The sequence below is a fragment of the Amphiura filiformis genome, chromosome 11, assembly GCF_039555335.1.
Source record: "Amphiura filiformis chromosome 11, Afil_fr2py, whole genome shotgun sequence".
NCBI lineage: Eukaryota > Metazoa > Echinodermata > Ophiuroidea > Amphilepidida > Amphiuridae > Amphiura > Amphiura filiformis.
Genome location: NC_092638.1, coordinates 42,222,036 through 42,243,972, shown reverse-complemented (window position 1 = coordinate 42,243,972; position 21,937 = coordinate 42,222,036). Strand labels below are relative to the sequence as shown.

General features: G+C 40.3%; 1 protein-coding gene across 1 annotated transcript in view; it reads left to right on the top strand.

Annotated features, from left to right (window-relative positions):
* The window catches only part of LOC140164860 (rho GTPase-activating protein 17-like), a 113,068-nt gene that overhangs the window by 19,676 nt on the left and 71,455 nt on the right, over window positions 1-21,937 (top strand). The window contains 1 exon segment of the mRNA XM_072188238.1: window positions 19,826-19,865. Coding sequence (XP_072044339.1) covers window positions 19,826-19,865 — 40 coding nt within the window.

The window sequence follows — 21,937 nt, the reverse complement described above, 5'->3', positions numbered from 1 at the left end:
GGGACACCAAAAAATTCGAATTGAGCGTGTAGCGCGAGCATTCAACCTCTCTGGATAGTATAAAAGCAACAGAGCCCGAAAGTAGTGCTACTGAATTTTATTCTAAGAAAATTATATTTACTGTATGAACAATGTAAAGGGACACCAAGCTCATTTTGTGCATTTTCTCAAATTCTGAAAGAACTTTACCAAATTTTATAAAGTAACTGAACAAACCCTGCTCCAGCAATACATTGAACTTTAATTTGGAAATAATATACATTTGTGAAAAATATTTTTAAAAATCATTACAAGTTTCACAATGTAAATATTTTTGGGGGACACTAAAGCACTTCATCAATTTTCAAACCAATGCATTTTTTTAATTCTTCACACTTTTGTAATCAATTTTATTTCTCTTGAAAATCATGCAAAGCCCAAACATTTAAAACAAACAAATAACAATAAAATAACCAATTTTATGGAAAATACATGCAATTGAAATTTCACATGGTAAATGCAAATGGGGGACACCAAAGTTTACATGTGATACCCATTTTTGATGAAGTCAGCATGAAGAGAACATACAATTTGAATGTAAGAAGTACATATAAGTTTATTATGGAAGATCTACACATGAAAATTGAGTTAAAAACAAGTAGGCCTACATAAGTAAGTAACTTTTAAAATGTAGGAGGAATGAGCATTTATAAACACATGTTTTATTATGTCCTAAAAATTGCCTAAAATTAAAATTTTTTACTCATTTTTGTGCAAAATACATAATACTGCAAGGTCGTGAACCAAATTTCAGGTATTTTAATTTGTTAAATGTTAGTAAGAGATTAAAAACAAAAACATTTGGAAGTTCACCATAGAAAATTGCTAAAATGGCACATGAATGCACACACTGCTGTAATTTGCCATTGGACCCCTCAAAATGGAATATGCCATTTCCAAGTTTGAAAAAGCTTGGGTTTGATAATATAAATGTGTCTGTGTGAATTTGTGGCATGGGAGGAAGTGAAGATGATTTGTAGTCTGTATTTTAGCATGCTCATGGTGGATCTGAGCAATTAGCATGGACTTGTAATTGATAGCCAAGAAAGTGATGTGTCATTGAACCTTGACAGCAAGTAGACCATTGCAAACTCAAGTCTACATGTAGGGGAGATTGGGGTTAGTTGAAACATTTTTCACAAAATCATCTTTTTAACACAAACCGATTACTTTCAAGAAACACTAACCATATCAGTATAAACATATACATACATGCTACAAGTACAGCCTTAAACTTCATTGGACCTGCTTATGATTATTCATATAATCCAATTTGAAAAAAAGTGTTTCAACTAACCCCACCCCTGGGGTAAGTTGAAACATAGGGTGAGGTTAGTTGAAACACGGCTTGTAAAAATTTCAAAATAATAATTATTGTGTTGTTAGGGTTATACTTCCCTTGAAGGCACCCTTTAACATACAATCAGTGTGAAAAAATGAATAAATAAATATGTGAACACAAGGTGACGAGTGTCACCATGGACCAAAATATGAGAAGCCTAAAATATTATAAAATGTACTTTCTGTGTGCACTTTTTGCTTGTATTATTGCTTTTTAACCATATTAAAGCAATATTGAAGAAATGGTAAACATGTTACAAATTTTTAAAAAGTCAAATTTTTAACCATATTTTTCTATGCGATTTTCACGTGTCAACTAACCCCACCTCAAAAGTTTCAACTAACCCCAATGCCTATTTTTACATTTCAAAGTTCCTTACACAAAATAAGAACTTTTATTTAACATTATTCTGGGACTTATTACTAGTGCTTATGATACTCAAAAAATAATCCCCTGAATCTTCAAACAACATGGAGATAACGCATCTTTTCTGAGGGGTATAAAAATTAGTCAGTAAGTCAAAAAACAGATATTCCTTTCCCAAACCAACACTGGTGGGGCATCAGTGCTGTTGCTAATTTGGTAGATGACCCTTACTAATACCTATTACTAGGTGCCAGTATTTTACCAAATTAATTTTTTGTATCAGAAAAAATACAATGTTTCAACTTACCCCGCGTTCCAACTAACCCCAATCTCCCCTACTCCTATTCTTGCTGCATATTGATCCAAATACTTGATACATATTTTCTTTAAAATGTTATAACTTAGGCCTTAAAGGAGTATTTCGTGATCCTAGCATCCTCTATTTATGTCATTTTTCATTAGATATCCACGAAAAAAACCTATTCCCAAAATTTCAGTTGATTTCGATTTTGCGTTCGCGAGTTATGCATGATTATGTGTATTACACTGCTCCATAGACAAAGCGTTGTAATTTCGTTCTGGTGCACCAGAACGAAATTCAAATTTCACGATATCTTTGCTAAACGAATTAATCTGTAAGAAATATTTTGCACATAAACATTATGTAACCAGAGGTTTCCAGTGGTATAAAAATCTCAACTTTTTTTTTGCGAAAAGTGGGGGATGAGGCTGTGGATCACTAAATGCCCTTTAAGGGAACTGAATGAGCATTTTGAGCGTTTCTACAGCATTTTTTGTGGGACATGAGAGCACATCAGACCTATCGAATTGCATTCTGAATACTGAAGAATGTCTTTCTGATATCAAATAATTTTCATTTTATGAAATTCACGATATAATACAAATTTTATGACAAATTATTAAAATTTTATATTTTTCACATTTTGGAGATATAACAGTCCTCGAAATTTAATGATATAGTCTTAAAGTGTATGTACATGTAGCTGGGATGAAAAGCCGACGATCAATTGAAAATTTTGACCTTTCATATTGAAGATATGGATTTTTTTTTCCCAAAAGACCTAATTTTTTTTGGTGTTTTGGGAAAAAAATCCATATCTTCAATAATGAAAGGTCAAAATTTTAATTGATCGTCGGCTTTTCATCCCACCTACATACACTTTAGGTAGAAATCATCAGATTTATAAAGTTTACTTTGAGTACTGTTAAATATCAAAAATATCAATTTTAATGATTTGCCATAAAATGTGTATTACATTGCTAATTTCAAAAAATCAAAATTATTTGATATCAGAAGGCCATTCTTCGTATTCAGAATGCAATTCGATATGTCTGATGTGCTCTAATGTCCCACAATAAATTCTGTCCAAACGCTCATACCCCTTCCTTAAGAAATGTCTGTACTGCCCTTTTTTGATCAACCCAAAAATCATACTTTTTTCTATTTTAATTTTCGTAACTATTATATTTATTTGTACAAAATTTGCAGATTGTTTTGCCTGTTTGTAATTTGTACTGCACAACTCTGATGTTTAAAAAAGGAATAAGCCTAACAAACCTTATAATTTATTAATCATTGTTTACCATCATATTTTGTGATGAACTCGCATACATGTATTTGAAATAAATTTTGAATACCAGTATTGTGTGCAATTTTTTAACTGTGGTGCATTTAGAAGCAAGGTTCAAATCCAATAATGTTGCGCCCTTGTTTGTAGCATATAATTGCAGTAAATATTACGATATACTAGTACATACAGATCTGTAAGTGCATTTCAATAACATGACAGTGAACACATACAGACTCAGTACACCGGTCGATCTTACCGTTTCCGATGTTGATTAAGATACTTCTTGCATTGATCCCGAGATGCGGAAAAACCAATAGTCATTTTGTCCCACATAAATGAATAAATAACAAAAACCCCCCGATCCCCCGGTGGACTCACCCAAAAGGTGACGTCACACCATATGATCGTCCCTTATCCTCCTTGGTCTCCGACTGACACAGACGTGCCTATCGATTGTTCATAGCACTGTGTATCAATTTCTCGACCAAAGGCGAGATATACGGTTGTAGTTTCACACCTTAGGTAAAACCAAACCGGTATTGTTCGGCTGAGGATAGTTTTGACGGCATTTTCTGGCGAAAAAGTGACAAAAAACGATCCAAAACTTAGCTACATATCGTGCCTCCGCTTTGTATCACGGGACACACGAGCAATTCAAAATGGCCGCTGTTGACGCCATTCATTTTGTTTCCCACGTAAAACAACCATTGCAGCCTGTAAGTTACAATAGATGTTTGTACATACACATTGTATTTCATGTACGGTAGGTTATTGTTGCTATGTTAGGGTGATTACTCTATCGTTATGTCTTCATTACCGTCCAATAAAGACGAGGTAATCAGATATTCATACGGTGGGGATTGGTAGGGACCCGTCTGACATTTTAGTAATAAAGTTAGCCAGTCCTTACTTTACCACTAACGTTAGCGACCAGCCTCCGTGCTCAGGTTTGCTTACTGGGCTTGAGTCGCGTGTTGGGGGGTAGTGCCCCCTCCCTTTTCTCCTCGCTCGCCTCGGCCCTGTCGGGCTTGCCCTTCCCTGGTGACGGAGCGGGACCCACACCCGCTCTGTTTCACCCACAGGGAGTGCTCACGATCTTCTAGATGTCTTTCTTTTGCTTAGGACTCTCCGAGAAAAAGTGACAAAAAACGATCCAAAACTTAGCTACATATCGTGCCTCCGTTTGTATACGGGACACACGAGCAATTCAAAATGGCCGCTCGTTGGCGCCATTCATTTTGTTTCCCACGTAAAACAACCATTGCAGCCTGTAAGTTACAATAGATGTTTGTACATACACATTGTATTTCATGTACGGTAGGTTATTGTTGCTATGTTAGGGTGATTACTCTATCGTTATGTCTTCATTACCGTCCAATAAAGACGAGGTAATCAGATATTCATACGGTGGGGATTGGTAGGGACCCGTCTGACATTTTAGTAATAAAGTTAGCCAGTCCTTACTTTACCACTAACGTTAGCGACCAGCCTCCGTGCTCAGGTTTGCTTACTGGGCTCTAGAGGGTACAGTAAATAGCTTGAACAGCCTAGCTGATCAACAACCCACTTATGTCCTCGAGAGCCAGCGGAGCGTGGGTGATCCATTACCGTCAATGGGTCAATTACCCTCTCTTGATCGATCACTGTCAAATCAACAGGGCATAGCTCCATTGATTGACGCTGCCTATTCAGGTGGCGAGGTGATTGATCGGGGTATGCACGCTCAGCTACCCGTGGTACTAGGCAAGCTCCCTCTAGCCAAGGGACAGCCGGTATAGCGGGTACCCATACACACGGCTTGATCCCTTGCGGGGAACGGTGAGGCATGGGTACAGTGGTACACAGCCGGAGCCCTCACGGGCACCTACGCTGGAACCACGCATACAGCGGTACACAACCGGGAACCCTCACGGGTACCCATGCTAGTACCGCGCCGGTACCACGCCAGCACACAGCTTGATCCCCCAAACAGGGAACGCAGTGTGGCGAGGGTACAGCGGTCCACAGTTGGGAACCCTCACGGGTACCCACGCTGATACCGCACCGGTACGCAGCACCGCTTTAGTCGCCACAGTCTCTGTGGCAACAAGGGGGGAGGCGGTGCTGGTACTGCAGTACCATGGGGTTACCCTGGTGGCGGATCCTTTCAGGGTCAGCTGCCGGCTGGGTATGCCCGTGGTACCCGCCGCAGGGTGTTTCTTCCACGGCCTAGCACCGTGGCAAGTGTCGCCAGCGATGGCCACGCAGTACCAACATCAGCTGTTGACCAGGCCAGCCGGCATGGGGCTAACCCAGATCTTGATCAGGGTAGGCCCGCAGCTGCTAGCGCTAGGACGACGGCTGCGAGAGCATGCGGACCCAGTGGTGCCATGGCGGATACCTCAGGGTCTTGCGGGAGTACTCCCTCTTCTGCTGGCAGGTAGTCGGCGAGCCACACAGTGGTTATGCCTTCTTACCCGCTTTCAGATGCCCGTCCTCAGTTACCGCCATCATCGGAGCATGATACGGATACTGTGGGCGAGGGAAAGGAGTCGGAAGCTGAGTCCGGTAGTGACATCACTACAATCTCCTTCCCCGCTGCCCCGCGAGGGGAGCAACAGCACTGATCTTCCTCCGGACACCCCTAAGGGGAGTCCATGGAGGAGGACCAGGGATCCTTTCAGTAGGATGCTCAGCTGCTGCTTCCTCACAGGGGACGCCTGCACTCTCATTCCCGCAAACCTCACGGGTAGATATCGTGGGGCTGTCGAGCTCAGTAGAGCTATGACGCCGCTGCTTGCACGCTTCCTCTGCGGTAACGCGGGAGGACCACGGGCCTACCGGAGGGGATCCGAGAGGGACCCAGATGTCGTCAAGCGTATCACGCTCAGACAACATCTGAGCTCTTCCGCGAGGTGAGCCTATTAGCGGTGCTAACAGCTAGCCTCAACGAGAGCTCCATGGGCCTAGCCCATAGGGTGTCCACTCAGCGCCGGGGGGGGAGGGGCCTGCCACTCCAATCGCTCAACGCGATGGAAAGGCAGGGTCCTTTTTCTCTTTGGATGCTTCTACGCTACGGTGGAGGACCGTGCAAAGAAGCTACCAACGGGAGCACTCTGAAGAGGTCGGAAACTGCCCTTACCATGGGTAGGAGCTCCGACTTCAGCAGGCCGTGCACCACCAACAGTACCCGAGCCCACTACCTCTGCAGCACCCATTTCTGGGAGGCGCAAGGGTAGCACAGGAACAGCTGGCAAGCCCGAAGAAGAGCAAGCGCTCTTCCAAGGGAAGCTAGGCAGAGCATTCCTGGGGGCTCAGCGGTTTTTCCACAGGGGATCTCCCAGTGGACGACCGCTTTTGGCTTTCACCCTGAGGTGGGAAACCATCTCTTTGAGCGCCTGGGTATGGTCAGTGGTGAGTGGGGGTTACAGACTGGCAACCCAGTCTCCCCACATTCGCCTGCACATTTCAGAGGTCCACAGTAGTGCCGCCAGACGGCCCCCAGCGTCGGGCACTACTGACAGGGATCACACAGCTTCTCACGAAGCGGGCGATTGTCCCGGTCTACCCCCGTTCTGGGTGATCTTGGAGCCATTGGCTCCAAGGAAGACAGGCGACGGGAGCCCCATCCGGAACCGCAGGCTGTTGAACACGCTTCAGGCCCAAGAGGTTCAGAATGGGGACTCTCGCCTCGGTGCTAGCCTGCCCCATCAGGGGCATGGGAACAGCATCGCTAGATCTCTCGGACGCCTATCTGCATATGCCAATCGCCTCTCAAGATCGGAGGCATCTGCGCTTCTAGGTACAGGATCAAAATTACCAGTTTTGATACCGCCATCCGCCTGTCCATCTCTCCCAGGGTGTTTAACACTCTTGGTCAGAGCGGTGGCAGCGTACCTGAAGCACAGGGGTGTCAACATCAGTTGCTACCTGGACGTTTGGCTCATATACGGACGCACTCCACTGAAGACTACGGGTCTCATGGGGTTGATAGTCCGTAGGGTGCGGGACCCTGGATTTTTTGATCAGCTCAAAAAGTCCAGCGTGGTCCCGACGCAGACACCACTATTTGTAGGGGCCCAGATCACCCTCACGGAGGGGTTCAGCGGTGCTCTCACCCGAGCGGGTGATTTAACATGGTGCGGTGTGCCTGACTCTTGGCCGAGTCTCGGGCAAAACCGCTGTGGCATGGATGAAGGTGGTAGGCCTAATGGCCAGTATGGTAGACCTCGTACTGTACTGCCGCTTTCTCGTTAGGCTTACCCAACTACACCTTCTAGCCTGCTTGCAGGCCCAGTCGTCACCAATATCCTCGCGGTTCCGTTGTCGGAGATCGCGCGAGAGGAACTCTGGTGGTGGACCCATCAGCCCAATTTGACCCAGGGTGTCAGGCTCCGGCACCCCCGGTATGTCACGTAGTGACGACCATAGCATCAAAACGGGTCTGGGGGTCCACATCCACGGAGACTCCGTCTCGGGCCTATGGGGGCCATAGAGACAGAGTTTCACATCAACCTCCCTCGCTTACGAGGAGGTGATCGTGGAATCACATACCGTTGTCCTGACGGATAACACAACCGTGGTAGCCTACCCCAACAGACAAGGGGACTCCGGGCCACCACGATTGAGCCTGCATGCACGACACCTGATAGGGTGGTGCAAGTTCAGGCAGATTACGATGCGAGCGATACACATCGCGGGCGTCACCAGCATCCTCGCGCACAATCTGTCACGAGGAAGGGTGTCGGGACCAGCAGAATGGTCCTTGCTCGCAGGTCGCTCAGACAATCTTCAAGGGATGTACCACCCCTCGAAAGATCTGTTCGCATCTCATCGCAATCATCCACTGCCGGTGTACTGCTCCAGGGTCGCGGTCCCCCAAGCATTCTCCGTGGACGCTCTGTCCATAGACTGGGGAGGGATGACAGCTTATGCAGTCCCTCCGATCTCACTACTCATGAGAGTGGTGGCCAAGATCGGGTGGGAAGACTGCATTGTCATTCTGCTAGCGGCAAGGCAGCTGGCACTCCCGAGGTACCAGATCTACTCCGGATGCCCGGAGCGGAGGTACCCAGTCTATCACTAGAGCACCTGCAGTTAGCTGCATGGCCCTTACCAGGGAACACGCAGCGGAGGGATACTTTTCATCAGAAGCTGTTTTTCTCATCGCCGGGGCTAGACGGAAGTCTACCCTCCATACGTATAGCCAGAGTCTGGCTCCATACTACGCTTGGTGCAATGAGACAAATAGCTCTCCCGCTAGAGCCTCTGTGCTGCTAGTTCCGGAGTTTCTGACAGAAAAGTTCCAAGCAAGACTTCAGCGGGCCACTGGGGCCAGCTATAAGTCAGCTGTCCTCTCCATTCACCGAGGTTTCGAGACGGGTCGACTATCATAGCCGATGGTTACCTTATTAGTCTACGCCTCGACGGTATGTTCAACGAGTGTCTACCAAAAAGGAAAGTGATCCTCCTAAGGGATCCCAACACAGTCTTAGATTACTTTAAGGGTCACCCTTTTGACCTTCCGTCACAAGCGACGCTTAAATACGTAACTCTCAAGATGGCTTTCCGTTTGGCGTTGGCTTCGGACGGCGGTGCTGAGTTGCACACGGTCTCGAGGTTAGCTTCCGTGTTCACAAACACTGGAGCGACACTGTTTCGGGCGCTCTGTTCTCGTGATCACTTAACGGGCGCGGTGCATACCGACATTCGTCCCTCTCCAATCCCCAGGGTTGGGCAAGGTTCGGCTGAAGCCAAAGATAGGCTGGGGTGTCCGATAAGGCGCTGCAGCACTATTTCTTCCGAACACAAGCCTTGCGAGGGACTCACGACCGCATTCATCACCCTTACAGAGCCTTTCGGTCCAGCCGCTGTCGCAATGGCTGGTCCAGGTGTTGGTGGGGTCCGGGGATCGCGAAGGTTTCGGGTCCCACGACCCCCTCGACACGAGCTATCTCATCATCCTGGGTGTGCCGTTCGGTTGTCCCTTGAGGAGATCTAGCAGGCGGTGTCCCGGAAGCCACCTTCGCCTTCTCTACGATACTTCCGCTTACGTTAGTAATCAGAGACGGGCGGAGGTTTACCGGGACATTGTTCGGCGATCATAATACGGTGGTGTACGGGTACCAGGTTTTCAGACTATACAGAATACTCAGCATGGTAAGAACCAGTGTCGCTATTCTTAACCACCAAACTTATTAAGTAAGGAGGTTTATGTCTGTGATCGCGTGGTCTTTTTGTTTCCGACCGCTGGGGAAAATATTTTCTGACCTCGCGAAAACCATCGTTACCGCTCCCGATCCCTGATCAGATGCTGACCAATCTTGTACCTCCATCCGTCGGTTACTTGCTAGATCGATCTTTCAGATGTTGATGCAAGAAGTATCTTAATCAACATCGAAACGGTAAGATCGACCGGTGTACTGAGTCTAGTCCCAAACAGAAATGTTTGGTAGACTCATAACCGTGCGATCTTACCTTTCCGATGTTGATTATCCCGACCCCGCCACCCCCTACAAGTTTGGTCCGAGTAGGGGATCCCAAGTCGGATAAGGGATTTATCATATGGTGTGACGCCACCTTTGGGTGAGTCCACCGGGGATCGGGGTTTTGTTATTTATTCATTTATGTGGGACAAAATGACTATTGGTTTTTCCGCATCTCGGGATCGATGCAAGAAGTATCTTAATCAACATCGGAAAGGTAAGATCGCACCGGTTATGAGTCTACCAAACATTTCTGTTTGGGACTATTTATAGGCCAACAAGCCCTACATAATACATGTACAGTTGTACATACCTGGAAACACAAGATTTATCTTGGTTTCCTAAATCAGTGCATAGTATTTGTATCTAATCAGAGTCTATGTTTACATACACTGTTACCTCTCAGGGAAAACTATGCAAATACTTATCAGTAAGTACTAGAAACTTTTAATATCTTTCATACAAAAGTACTTTGTACTGTTTGATTTATTTTAAAATATTAAACAGAGGCAGTAGGAGCCTGGGATCCGGTATAAGAATAGCAAATTCAGTTATTACCAATGTGATCAGTAGATTGAGATGCTGGGAACTGAAGTTTTAACTTGACTCTTCATGCACATATCCTGCGCTTCATGTGCATGAGGGAGGGTGTGGGATAAATGCCCCCCCTACCTGCAATTTTTCAATGTAATTTGTAAGGAAATCATAGAAACAGTACTGTTCTTTTCCTCTCTTAGTTTTTATTTCCTCACTGCTTCAGTGTTGAAGACGCCAAGTTTTGGAAGTTTAACTTATTATATAATTAAACAAGTCTTCGTTGCCTCACAAATAAAAATACAAATTTGAGACTTTGTGTGTATGTTTTTATCTTTGTGTGTGACTTCAGGGTAAACTAAGTGATTTGTAATACTTTGTATTTTAAGAGAAATGTCAACAACCTCAATATTTTGTGATGGCAATCCTGGGATTGGGTCGCAATCTACAGCTGATCTATGTGAAATGTAAAAAAATATGAAAAAATCAGCCAAAATAAACTAAAACTTTTCATAACAACAGCGTTGTTCAGGAAAACATTAAAAACTTCGCCATATTTCTTGCTGTGTTGCTACTATTTTACACCCACTCACTACCGCAACAAAATTACCTACGAAGCCGGCGAGCACAGCGCCAGTGCATGTTTTTTAGCCGGCAGAGGAGTATTGGGCGGATTCAGTTCAATGCAGTACTGTCACAAATGATGCACAATTCACACACATGGGCTTGGGTTTGCATATACAAGCAACACCATTCGTTTTGTTTTACAAAACAAAAAATAAATGTATTGTGTAACATTTAATGTTTACCCAGTGGTGTTTTACATTATTTGCCAGGTTTTTTCTCTTTGAAAGAATGAAAAAAAATCGAATGGGCAAAATAAGCCTTCAAAAATGAAATGCGCACACACTATGGGAAACAAACTTTTTTTTTATTTGGCATAATTCTAGTTGACATCAAGTTTGATATGAAAAAGAAATTAGTCAGAACTGCACTGTCCATACATGTATATATGATTGCTCTTCTCAGATAATGTGGAGTGGGACATGATCATAATGATGTACAGTGCATTTTGAGATAGAAATCAGTTATTTTGAGACCATATATCGCACCAATGTGTCACCTTCATTTGACCAAACCTTTGCCATTTTTAACACTATCACTCAGCATTTAAAGTTTGCCAGTGTGCAACACCTATCTACTTTGAGGAGGTGGTTCTGCTTGAATATACTGACTCAATCCACTCTTCACTCACAGAGGTCACAGTTCCCAATGTATAATATACTGTGTGAACTTGTGAATTGACCTGGATATCATTTCAACTTCCTGTCATATCCCACAGGTCAATTATCAAAACTGGTCCAAGAACATCATTTTCATTTGTTTGTTTAAAAAAAGTCATCATCTAATCTGTTTGATACAATGAAAATCGTACTATTGCAGGGTTTTTGCCGTTTCTGGTATTTGCTTAGTTACCACAAAACCTTTGAAATGTTTTACATTTGCGGTATCTGTGAATAGGAAAGGCCAATGGATGCTGGAGGCTATTTAGTCTCAGAGTCTGATTCGGATTGATAGAGTGCAATTATCACAAACATCAAGTAATTATTTTGTCTGGCCTGCTAAAAGCAAAGGGACGTCATACTTGTGTGACTGTCATTTTTCACCAACCCACGTACATGTATTTTGCCTTTATTACCTATTCTAAATTACAGTACAAATTATCCACTCAATAGGTTTGGTATATGTGTACTGTAGTACCTACATACATTTGTTTGTTTTGTTTTGTTTTTAATCTAAAATTTTAGATTCTAGAGCATGATTTCTTTAAAAAAACCTGAAAGTTAATCTGCCTTACATACATGTATTACCTCCTGCTGTTTTTGCTGAACCATGAAATGGTCTCAGTCTACATTAAAGGAGGATTTTGTGATCCTAGCATCCTCTTTTCATGACATTTTCAGTAGATATCCATGAAAAAAGCTTATTCCCAAAATTTGAGTTGATTCCGATTTTGCGTTTGTGAGTTATGCATCATTATGTGTATACACTGCTCCATAGGCCACTGTTGTAATTTCGTTCTGGTATACCAAAACGAAATTCAAATTTGACAATATTTTTGCTAAACAAATTAATCTGCAAGAAAATTTTAGAACATGAACATTATGTAGCCAGAGGTTTCCAGTGGTATAAAAATTTCAATTAAAAAAAAAAAAAAAGTGTGGGCGGATGAGGCTGTGGTCACGAAATGCCTTTTAATATAACTTACTTCTTTACTTACTTACTCAGCAACCTTTTTTGTCTTTCTCTCTAATGTCTATGCTAAAATGGACATATCTCGAAATGTGCCAAGCAGTTGTGACCCTCCAAAAATTATGTCACATGAAAGAGAAAAAGTAAAGAATAGAATAAAAATATTTCTCCAGCCGATGTGACACTCATTATAAGACCTGGATCGATATTCCTATGGGTCCTTTTCATATCTCGAAATTCCAAGAAGGTATGACCCTCCCAAGTGGTTGCAAATGAAAGAGAACAAAGTAAAGAATCTATTAAACATATTTCCGCACCCAGGGGTGACACTCATCATACGACCTGTCACCTGGGTCATATTTGTATTTTGGTCGCATGTCAGAAGGTGGTCCAAAACTTACCAAAAAATGATTTTTGGATATTTTGGAGGTTTTGACCCTTTTTATTAATCAACATGACTTTTGAAGAAAAAAATATAATTCCGTTTTTGCAAAACGGACAGTTTCCTAATTAATGTACAGGATTCAATGTAAATTTGAAACTTTAAATGCATTTTTCTCCTTTTCGACTATTATCAGAGCAATTTACATTGCACATCATTGAAATAGAGTGTTTGGAATATTTTGTATCAGAATATGTTCCAAACATGATTGTGAACATCTTGGAGTCAATAAATGACTCTTTCAATAAAAGGTGTCTTGTATACAGGGTGCGTAAAAAGTACGTAAAATTAATTAATTATTTTTTTGAATTTTTAAGGACAACTTGTTAACACTTCAACCTACTCAATTTTGAATGCAAATTTTGAATTTGTCAGCAAATTTCACCCCAGAAAATGTATACTTTTAGCATAGTAGGGTGACTAATAAGCGTGCTATGGCAAAATGCTATTTCTTCAAATTCGATATTAGAAAACAATACAATACATAAGGAACTAGTGGCAAATGGTGGTCATAGACCACAAACCTAGCTGGGCGTGTTGGTGTTGTGGAGGTATCTGACCTCTGCAAAATGTCCCAAAAATGTTCCCCTGGTCATGAGGTTTGTTGTCACGGAGTTTGAGTTCCGTACTCCTTACAGATGTCCAGAAAATGCAATTATAAGATTTGACCCCAGATGACCTTTAGCCTGACCCCTGCAATATGTTCCAAAATGTTCCACTGGTCATCAAATCTGTTGTCACCGACTTTGAGCCTCGTACCCCTTACAGATGTCCAGAAAATACATTTCAAAGATTTGACCTAGAGCTGCATAACCTTTGGCCTGACCTCTGCAAATGTTCCCCTGGTTATGAGATTTATTGTCACTGAGTTTGAGCACCATACACCTTACAGATATCCAGAAAATAAAATTATAAGATTTGACCTCTGCATGACCTTTGAACTGACCCCTGCAAATGTTCCCCTGGTTATGAGATTTATTGGCACTGAGTTTGAGCCCCATACACCTTACAGATATCCAGAAAATAAAATTATAAGATTTGACCCCAGATGACCTTTGACCTGACCCCTGCATAGTGTTCCAACATATTCCCCTGATCATTAAGTTTGTTGTCACCAAGTTTGGGCCCATACCACTTACAGATGTCCAGATAATGCAATTGTAAGATTTCACCACTTTAATGACCTTTGACCCCAATTCTGTATGCAAGTTTTAGGCGTGTGGTATAGTCGATGCATATATGCAAATGACATCATTGTACTATATAATATGTGGCAGAAGAAGCATTTTGAAGGTATTTGGTTAAATACCGGAAATGCCCCTTTAATGACATTTCACCCCAATTCTGTTTAGACACTATGGGCACTGGATACAGCCGATATATATGTGCAAGTTACGTAATTGTAGGGTGTAACATGTAGGAGGAGAAGCATTTTAAAGTTTGTTGACAGAAGAAGAAAGAAGAAAGAAGAATCGGATAGAAAAACAGGACCTACATGTAGCTCGGGGGGTTGTAAACCCCCAGCTAGGTAATTACAAGTGCATTCCATGCAAATGAGCGTACCACTTTACAAGTACTGATACTGAAAATGTTTAAATGTTTCAGAACAATACTCTGATGTGTTACTCACAATTAAATACTTAAAACAGCTCCTTATTATGTATTGTTTCAAAGATATTCATTGCAAAACATGTCTGGGTATGACAAAAAACAATATTTCCATTCACTCAGCACACTCAACCTCCTCCTGACCCACCTGCTCCTGACCCACCTGCTCCTCCACCCCCGCAATTTCAAATGTAAACTGCTGCCATTTTTTTGTTTAAACTTCTATTTCATTGACATTTTCCACAATTTTTACCCCATCCTTCAGCTTTAAAATGAGACCTCATCTAGCTCAATAGGACAAGGGGTTGTTGCAGCATAACATTTTTCATTCCGCCCCCCATTTAGAAAAATGTAACACCTCCACCTTTTTAGGGTACGAACTTGTGACATGCGACCGTTTGGGTCCTTCTTGAAATGTGATGCGATCAAGCAAAATCGGTCGGAACTTGGAAATATTAAATTTTCAGTTTCTTATACATGTAGGATAGTAAAAAGCTGCATTTTGCAGAAAACCCCCTTGAAATTGAACAAGCAGTTTAAGAGACATGAGCAATTTAAGAGTTCTCAAAACAATAGAAAACATTTCCTTTGTTTGACTATATCTCAAAATCAATATTTCCTACTTTATTTTAAATTCACAGTGTCATTGGCAGTGTCACAGAAATAGAGTAGTTTTGTGCACAAGTTCCAATTAAATCCCAAGTCAAACACAAATACCCCTAATTATCATGCGTGAATAAAGATGGTGGTATAGTCTTCCTCTGTGACGATGCTCATTGCTATGTTGCTATCGTATATTGTATCAACATTGTAGCTATTAAAGCAATATGCCTTCCATATCTGTTGATTTAAATCTAACATACATCACATCATTTGATCATCATCAGCCTATGAAAATATTATGTGTAATAATGGAGTGGTACATGTCAACTTAGATAGGCACATTGATAAGGCAGCAGTGGGTAAATTTATGTCATGTTGAATCTCAGTTGGGTTGTGGAGATGCTGATATCTATGTCATGTCAATAAGATTTGGCATGTTTATATATTTTTAAGGCAAAAATGTAGAGTGTCATTTGAAATTGCTTTCTTTCATTGCGGCTCGATATTTTTCCTCTCTGTTATAAATAATAATAATTTTAGGCACATCCACACAATGGCATTTTGCTTTAGCAATGCAGTTCTCAAGCAAAAAAATTGCTGATTGAACTATCTGGAAGACTAATTCCAATCCCCAAGTTTGTTAAATAAAAAATTATTCCCAAATTTATCCCTCAGAATTCTAGGGTATTTTTGATATCGCTAAGTATAATCCTGAAGTGATCCTCAAAAGTGCTGCCGCAGCAATTCTCAAGTGCTGAGCTTTTACCTATCTTGGTTAAATATGATTTAATTTGGCACGCCATTAGAGAGGTCGCAATATTGCTTCCGGTTCTAATTCCAAAGTTGATATATGATGACATGATCAGGCATCACAAAACTAGGATTCCAGTCTTCAGTGGAGTTGTGTGGACATGCAGTCAGTCACTTTAGAATCACATTCCTTGATTAGGCAGATCTTCAAGAATTCCATGAAATCTAATCATGCCTATTTATTTGAATTATCATTTTATTATGCCTCCACCGGAGGTGTTTATGTTTCCTGGTTGTCCGTCATTCCCTCCGCCCATCCAAGGTTGCACGTGCAATATCTTGCACTGGTAAAGTGTACAATGTATGGTGATGCGATTTGGTGGAGGGGTGGCAATTGGCGCTCCTCAAATTCCATTAGGTTTTTGTAGCAAAATATGGTAATTAAGTAGCTAATTTATGCATATCAAGTAAAATAACCTTGTGCATAGATTATCTGGAGATCTGTATGGGCTACAGTGATTTAACTAGGTGGGAAGTAGCACAGCCTGACTGAGGTTCTTGACCTGATTAGATTTTCAGCGAAAAATATGCTAAATCGCAAGGTCATTTGGGGTCATCCAGAGTCAAATCACCATGTTGCAGGTTCAATGAAATTTGGTGGAAACAACCACCGTAGCAAGACAAAAATGTCAAGGTCATTTTCGGGTCATTCATGTCATCCTAGGTCAAATCGTCAAGTCACATTTGTAGGCCTACAGACAACCAAAAACTTAGACGGACAACCAGAAATTGTAATCTGGTTGTCCGCGGGACAACCATTTATTTTTCCTAAATTCGATCACTGGACATGATCACATTTTGAACATGTGAGGGCAGGCTTCATTAAGCTTACTTGTGATCCAAGATCCTGTCTTAACTGTGTAATCCAATAGGAAAATGAAGAAAATTTGGATTTTGACCCTCAAAACTCCAACCTGCATGATTTTTAGAAAATCTGCATTTGAATAATATTTGATACTATCAAGTAATGAAAGCCACATTTCATGAAACATTTGCGAAAGTTTTGTAAAATAGCCCTTCGTGCTCAAAAATTTAGCCATGAAATACATACACACATGTTATGACATAGGAAGCCATTGATAATGCTGGGACACACAATTTGGCCCATTTTGGGACATTCAGGCGAGCATACTTTTCCTCATAACATTGCCAATACCAGTACGACGGCAACTTCGTGACCTCTTTTGTTCGATAGAAAATTTTTACGGGTTGGTGAACACGGGTTACGTAACTAAATGTTGAAAATTTGGCCGGCAAACATGTTTTAGCGAAATAGCTCCAGAAATGGGAGACACGGTCGTTTTTGCTTAAATTGTGTACCATGATCACGGATAAGATACCAAACATTTGTGCAAAGAACAAAAAAGCGAGTAAAAGTTGAATAATATTGAAAATAAAGAAGCTTGAACATGTCCAAAGTGGCGGAAAATGAGAAAAATTGCATGTCACGATCACCAAAATGGTTATATCTACAACTATGAGCAAACGCCGGTCTTATGCTTTTCTGTAATGATAGATATTAACTAACTTGAGCTTGTATTAAATTTTCAGCGAAAATGAATGGTGGAACAATCGAGTCGTAGGTTGGAAAGTTACTCTCAAAGCGGCCCGTGTCTCAATCGTATGCGTGTCCCGTTAGTGACAAGTGTCACTAGCAAAATAGCAGCCGACCTTGTCATTATATCGAATAATAATCGTCAGAATCGTCAGTTGACTCAGTGATATTTCTTTATTCAAGTAAAATACTGCATTGACTTACAAAATATTGAAGTCAATATAAAAAGTAATATCACCTCATTTGACTGAACTTAAAAGCAGTTTTAAAAATATTATTGTTGATCGAGTCCCTGAATGAGAAATAAGATTGCAAAAGATACGAGTATGTTACAGCAGGTTGTGATGGTCTAGTGGTTGACGCCGTGGTTTGAAGGTCGACAGGTTGAAAGTTCGAATCCTACAGCATTTCTATTTTTTTCTCTCTTGTTCTGTTAGGCCTATGGTGTAGGCCCGTCAGTATTATGATCAATTAAAATATTTCTATGCAACACGTTTGCAATGTTTTTCTTTATGCGTAGGCCTACATATTAAAAAAATAAGATAAGCGTCAGCCATAATTTACAATTTCAAACCTGATATTTTTGGCATAATATTATTTGTAATTTTACACCGTTCTTACACCATACCCAGACATACACATAATTGGAATCAGCGTTTAGTTGTCTAGAGTAACTTTAATTATCTTCAATAGAACACCACAAGCGGTCAAGATAAAAAAAATGCTTTCTTTCATTTTACCTCATTATTTCTGCTTCAAATGATCAGAAACCCTTCCTGAAAGTTGTTTACTAATATCATAAATATTTTCAACAAAAAAAAAAACCGCTATGGTAGGGTTCGAACTTCCAACCTCACGCACTTCAGGCACGGACTTAGCCACTAGACCATCACAACCTGCTAACTTATTCTAGTACCTTTTGCAATGTTATTTCTAATTCAGTGTCTCGTTTAACAATAATCTTTTATAAACTGTTTGTAAGTTCAGTCAAATGGCTTGAAATTACGTTTTATATTGACTTCGATATTTTGTATGACAGGGCAGTATTTTGTATGAATAAATAAATATCACTGTAGTCAACTGGACGATCCTGACAATTATTAATCGATTATATGGACAAGGCCGGCTGTTAATTTTCCTGCTGACACTGGTCACTTATGGTCACGCATTTACGATTGCGAGGGGAAGCCGTTTTGAAAGCAACTTTCCAACCTACGACTCGATTGTTCCACCAATCATTTTCGCTGAAAATTTAATACAAGCTCAAGTTAGCTAATATCTATCATTACAGAAAAGCATACGACCGGCGTTGGCGCATAGTTGCAGATATAACCATTTTGGTGATCGTGACATGCATTTTTTCTCATTTTTTAGGCTACTTCACACACAATAAACATTCATTTTCTCCACAATAATTGGACTTTTACACGTTACTGTTTGCCTTATACTCATGTTTCATATCTTATCTATGGGCTCAATATGGAAATGAAGGGAGAAACCACTCATATATTCCATTTTTTTGATGTTTTCTGAAAAACTGTATTTGCCACCTGATTTACAACATTACGTTACGTAACAGCAAAGGTCACGCCGGTAAAAATTACCGGAAGTGAGCTAAGTTGCTGTCGTACTGATACATGATTGACCCCTCATTTTTTAAGTTAAATGATTCTCTTTTTAATGAAAGCAATTTTAGATGAATTTATTAAATTTCAAAATTTTATGAACATGCCTAACAAGAGCTACTTTTATCTTGAGTAGTATTCAAAAAGTGCATGTATAAAAAAAATATTTTGAGCCCTGTCATCATGTACATGTACAGTATGTACTGTGAGCTGGCACTTAGCAAAACTACTGTTGCTCCCCTTGTGGTAAGGGGTGTGGGGTAGCATATGTGAGCTCCATATGCTAGATGCTAGGCTCTTACTATTGTAAGAGATGCACCATTCAATTTTCAGGGGGGATGGGAGTTTGGGCCAGGCAGATTTTTTTGTGTGTATTATGCTCTAGAACCTGCTACATACTCATGTACATACATGTATGATTACTGTATGTAGAATCTATTCACAAGTATCCTCCTGATCAAAAAGTATTGTGAGTCCTGATCAGTGGCAAGTTGCAAGCAAATTATTTAGTGTAAAAATAAGAACCCATATTGAAGTGTATTCACTTGAATAATCAATTATATTTTGTTTGTTTCATTTTTATGCATTGCAGCACAGAGAAGACACAAGTTTTAAGTAATGATTTAAAAGAGGTAAGTACATTTCTCTCATAAATATATGTGCATGATGCATATTTTACCATGCAATTTTACAGTAGTAAGCACATCTGCATGGCGCCATTGTTGACATCAGTTTAAAAATCCAAATTAATTGCATTTTAACTGATGTAGAGTGCAGTTTTATTGGCCATTTCATTTTGAAATTGGTAAAGAGTTCATACAGGACTTTTTATGCTAATTGCATCAATTTTGCTCCTAGTTTTAATGACCAGTTCAAAGCTCGTGAAATTGAACTTAGCGTAAAATAAAATGCTGCACAGACTTGAATATACTTTTAGTGATGAGAGGCTTTTAAATGCATAATTGATGTGCATGTGGCCAGTTGTGGTAATTATAAGGTCAGAAATATGTTCAGATAAGGAATCCTGAATATTTATACATCGTGATTTTTTGTGGCAATGTCCAAAATGGCAATATGTAATCTAGTCCATGACTTGCTGCTTCTGACTAAAATGTGAAATTATCTGTGTGCTTCATAACAATTTGTTGTTGGTGTTGTGTTTTTCAGTGGGGAAGGGTCACTTTTTTACTGTTACTAGTTTTGCAACTACAAAGCTGACTCCTTCCTTTTCTGAAACAAAACCGCAGAAGTGGGGCAAAATAACAACATTTTAAAAGATTACATTCATTTATTAATCTTTTGGTACATTGTACCTAAAAGACCCAGAAGTCAGTCCAATTGATTTTGAGACAAAGCTTCTGTTTAATATTTGATTGTTTCCAGTAAAATGGGATAGGAAAGTTGAAATACAGTTTTTCAATTTCAAAATGTTGTGAACTTATAAAATGGACATTGGACAACATTAAAATTAGCAGATAAAAATGATTTTGTCAGCAATTTTCTCAATTGATCACATCACCTGTATTGTTTCAATTTTCTGTCCTCTCATGTTGCAAGTTCCCAAAATTACTTTGCATTTATATTCAATTTCTTTTTCATGATTATAAGAGAAAAACCATGACAGAAATTATGAAAACTTATTCCTCGTATGGGCTAAAAATAGCAGCATGAAAATATGCATCCTTACATTGTATTTGCTGTCATTTTACGCAGCATGTATGCATCTTGGCTTGAACCACCTGCAGCAAGTGCACAGAAAGCACTGCATAAATTTCATTTTCATTTCTAGTAGAGATGTTGAGTGTAGGTGTTATAAAGAGGTGTGAATTAAGTATCACAGACTGGTTCATGGTCACTATGTTAATTATTAATTTGTAATAAGGAACAATTTTGGGTGTTTCATATAAACCTATCTACCTGGAATATCACATTATTTTATGAGCATATACAATTACAAAAACAAAATTGTGAGATTTGAAAGGACTGTGAGTATACAATCATGTAGGTGTTAACACCACTGGTGAACTAAATATTAATTTGGGAACATTTTGCATGGCCAGTACATTAGATTGTTGGTCGTAATACACATTAACATATGATGTGAATTAATACGGGTATCAAAATTAAACATTCAGTTATAAAATAAGCATGATCTAACAAAAATAAGTCACATCTTTGGAAAATTGATTATTGAGATGTAGACTATAGGCCTATCCCAAAGCTCATTTTGTTTCATATTTTTATCTTGGGTAAAGCAAAACAACTTTGTATCACAGTAAATTGTAAATCATAATTCTGATGGTTCATATACTAAGCACCGGGAGAATTTGTGATGCGCAAAAAACACCGAAATTCACGAATTTTGGGTATAATCACGAATTTTAGGTTCGGCCGCGAATTTTAAAATTTTTCCAAGATATCCATTTTTAAAGTATTCATTTTCCAAAAAACGTAAGTTTTTACTAAAATTGAAAGAATCCATGGCGATCTGCAATACAATCCATGCAGATAAAAGCATCACAATTTTGACAGTCGTAAACATGAACCCGGAAGTGAGCACACGATTTGGGTCGCAGTGCCATCGTGTATAGAAACCAGAACATGATTGGCTGATTATCGTGTTATGAGTGGATAGATATCCAATCACTGCATTGGTTAGAAACTTTCATTGATTAATCGGTAGTATTGATTAATTTGTTTAAAA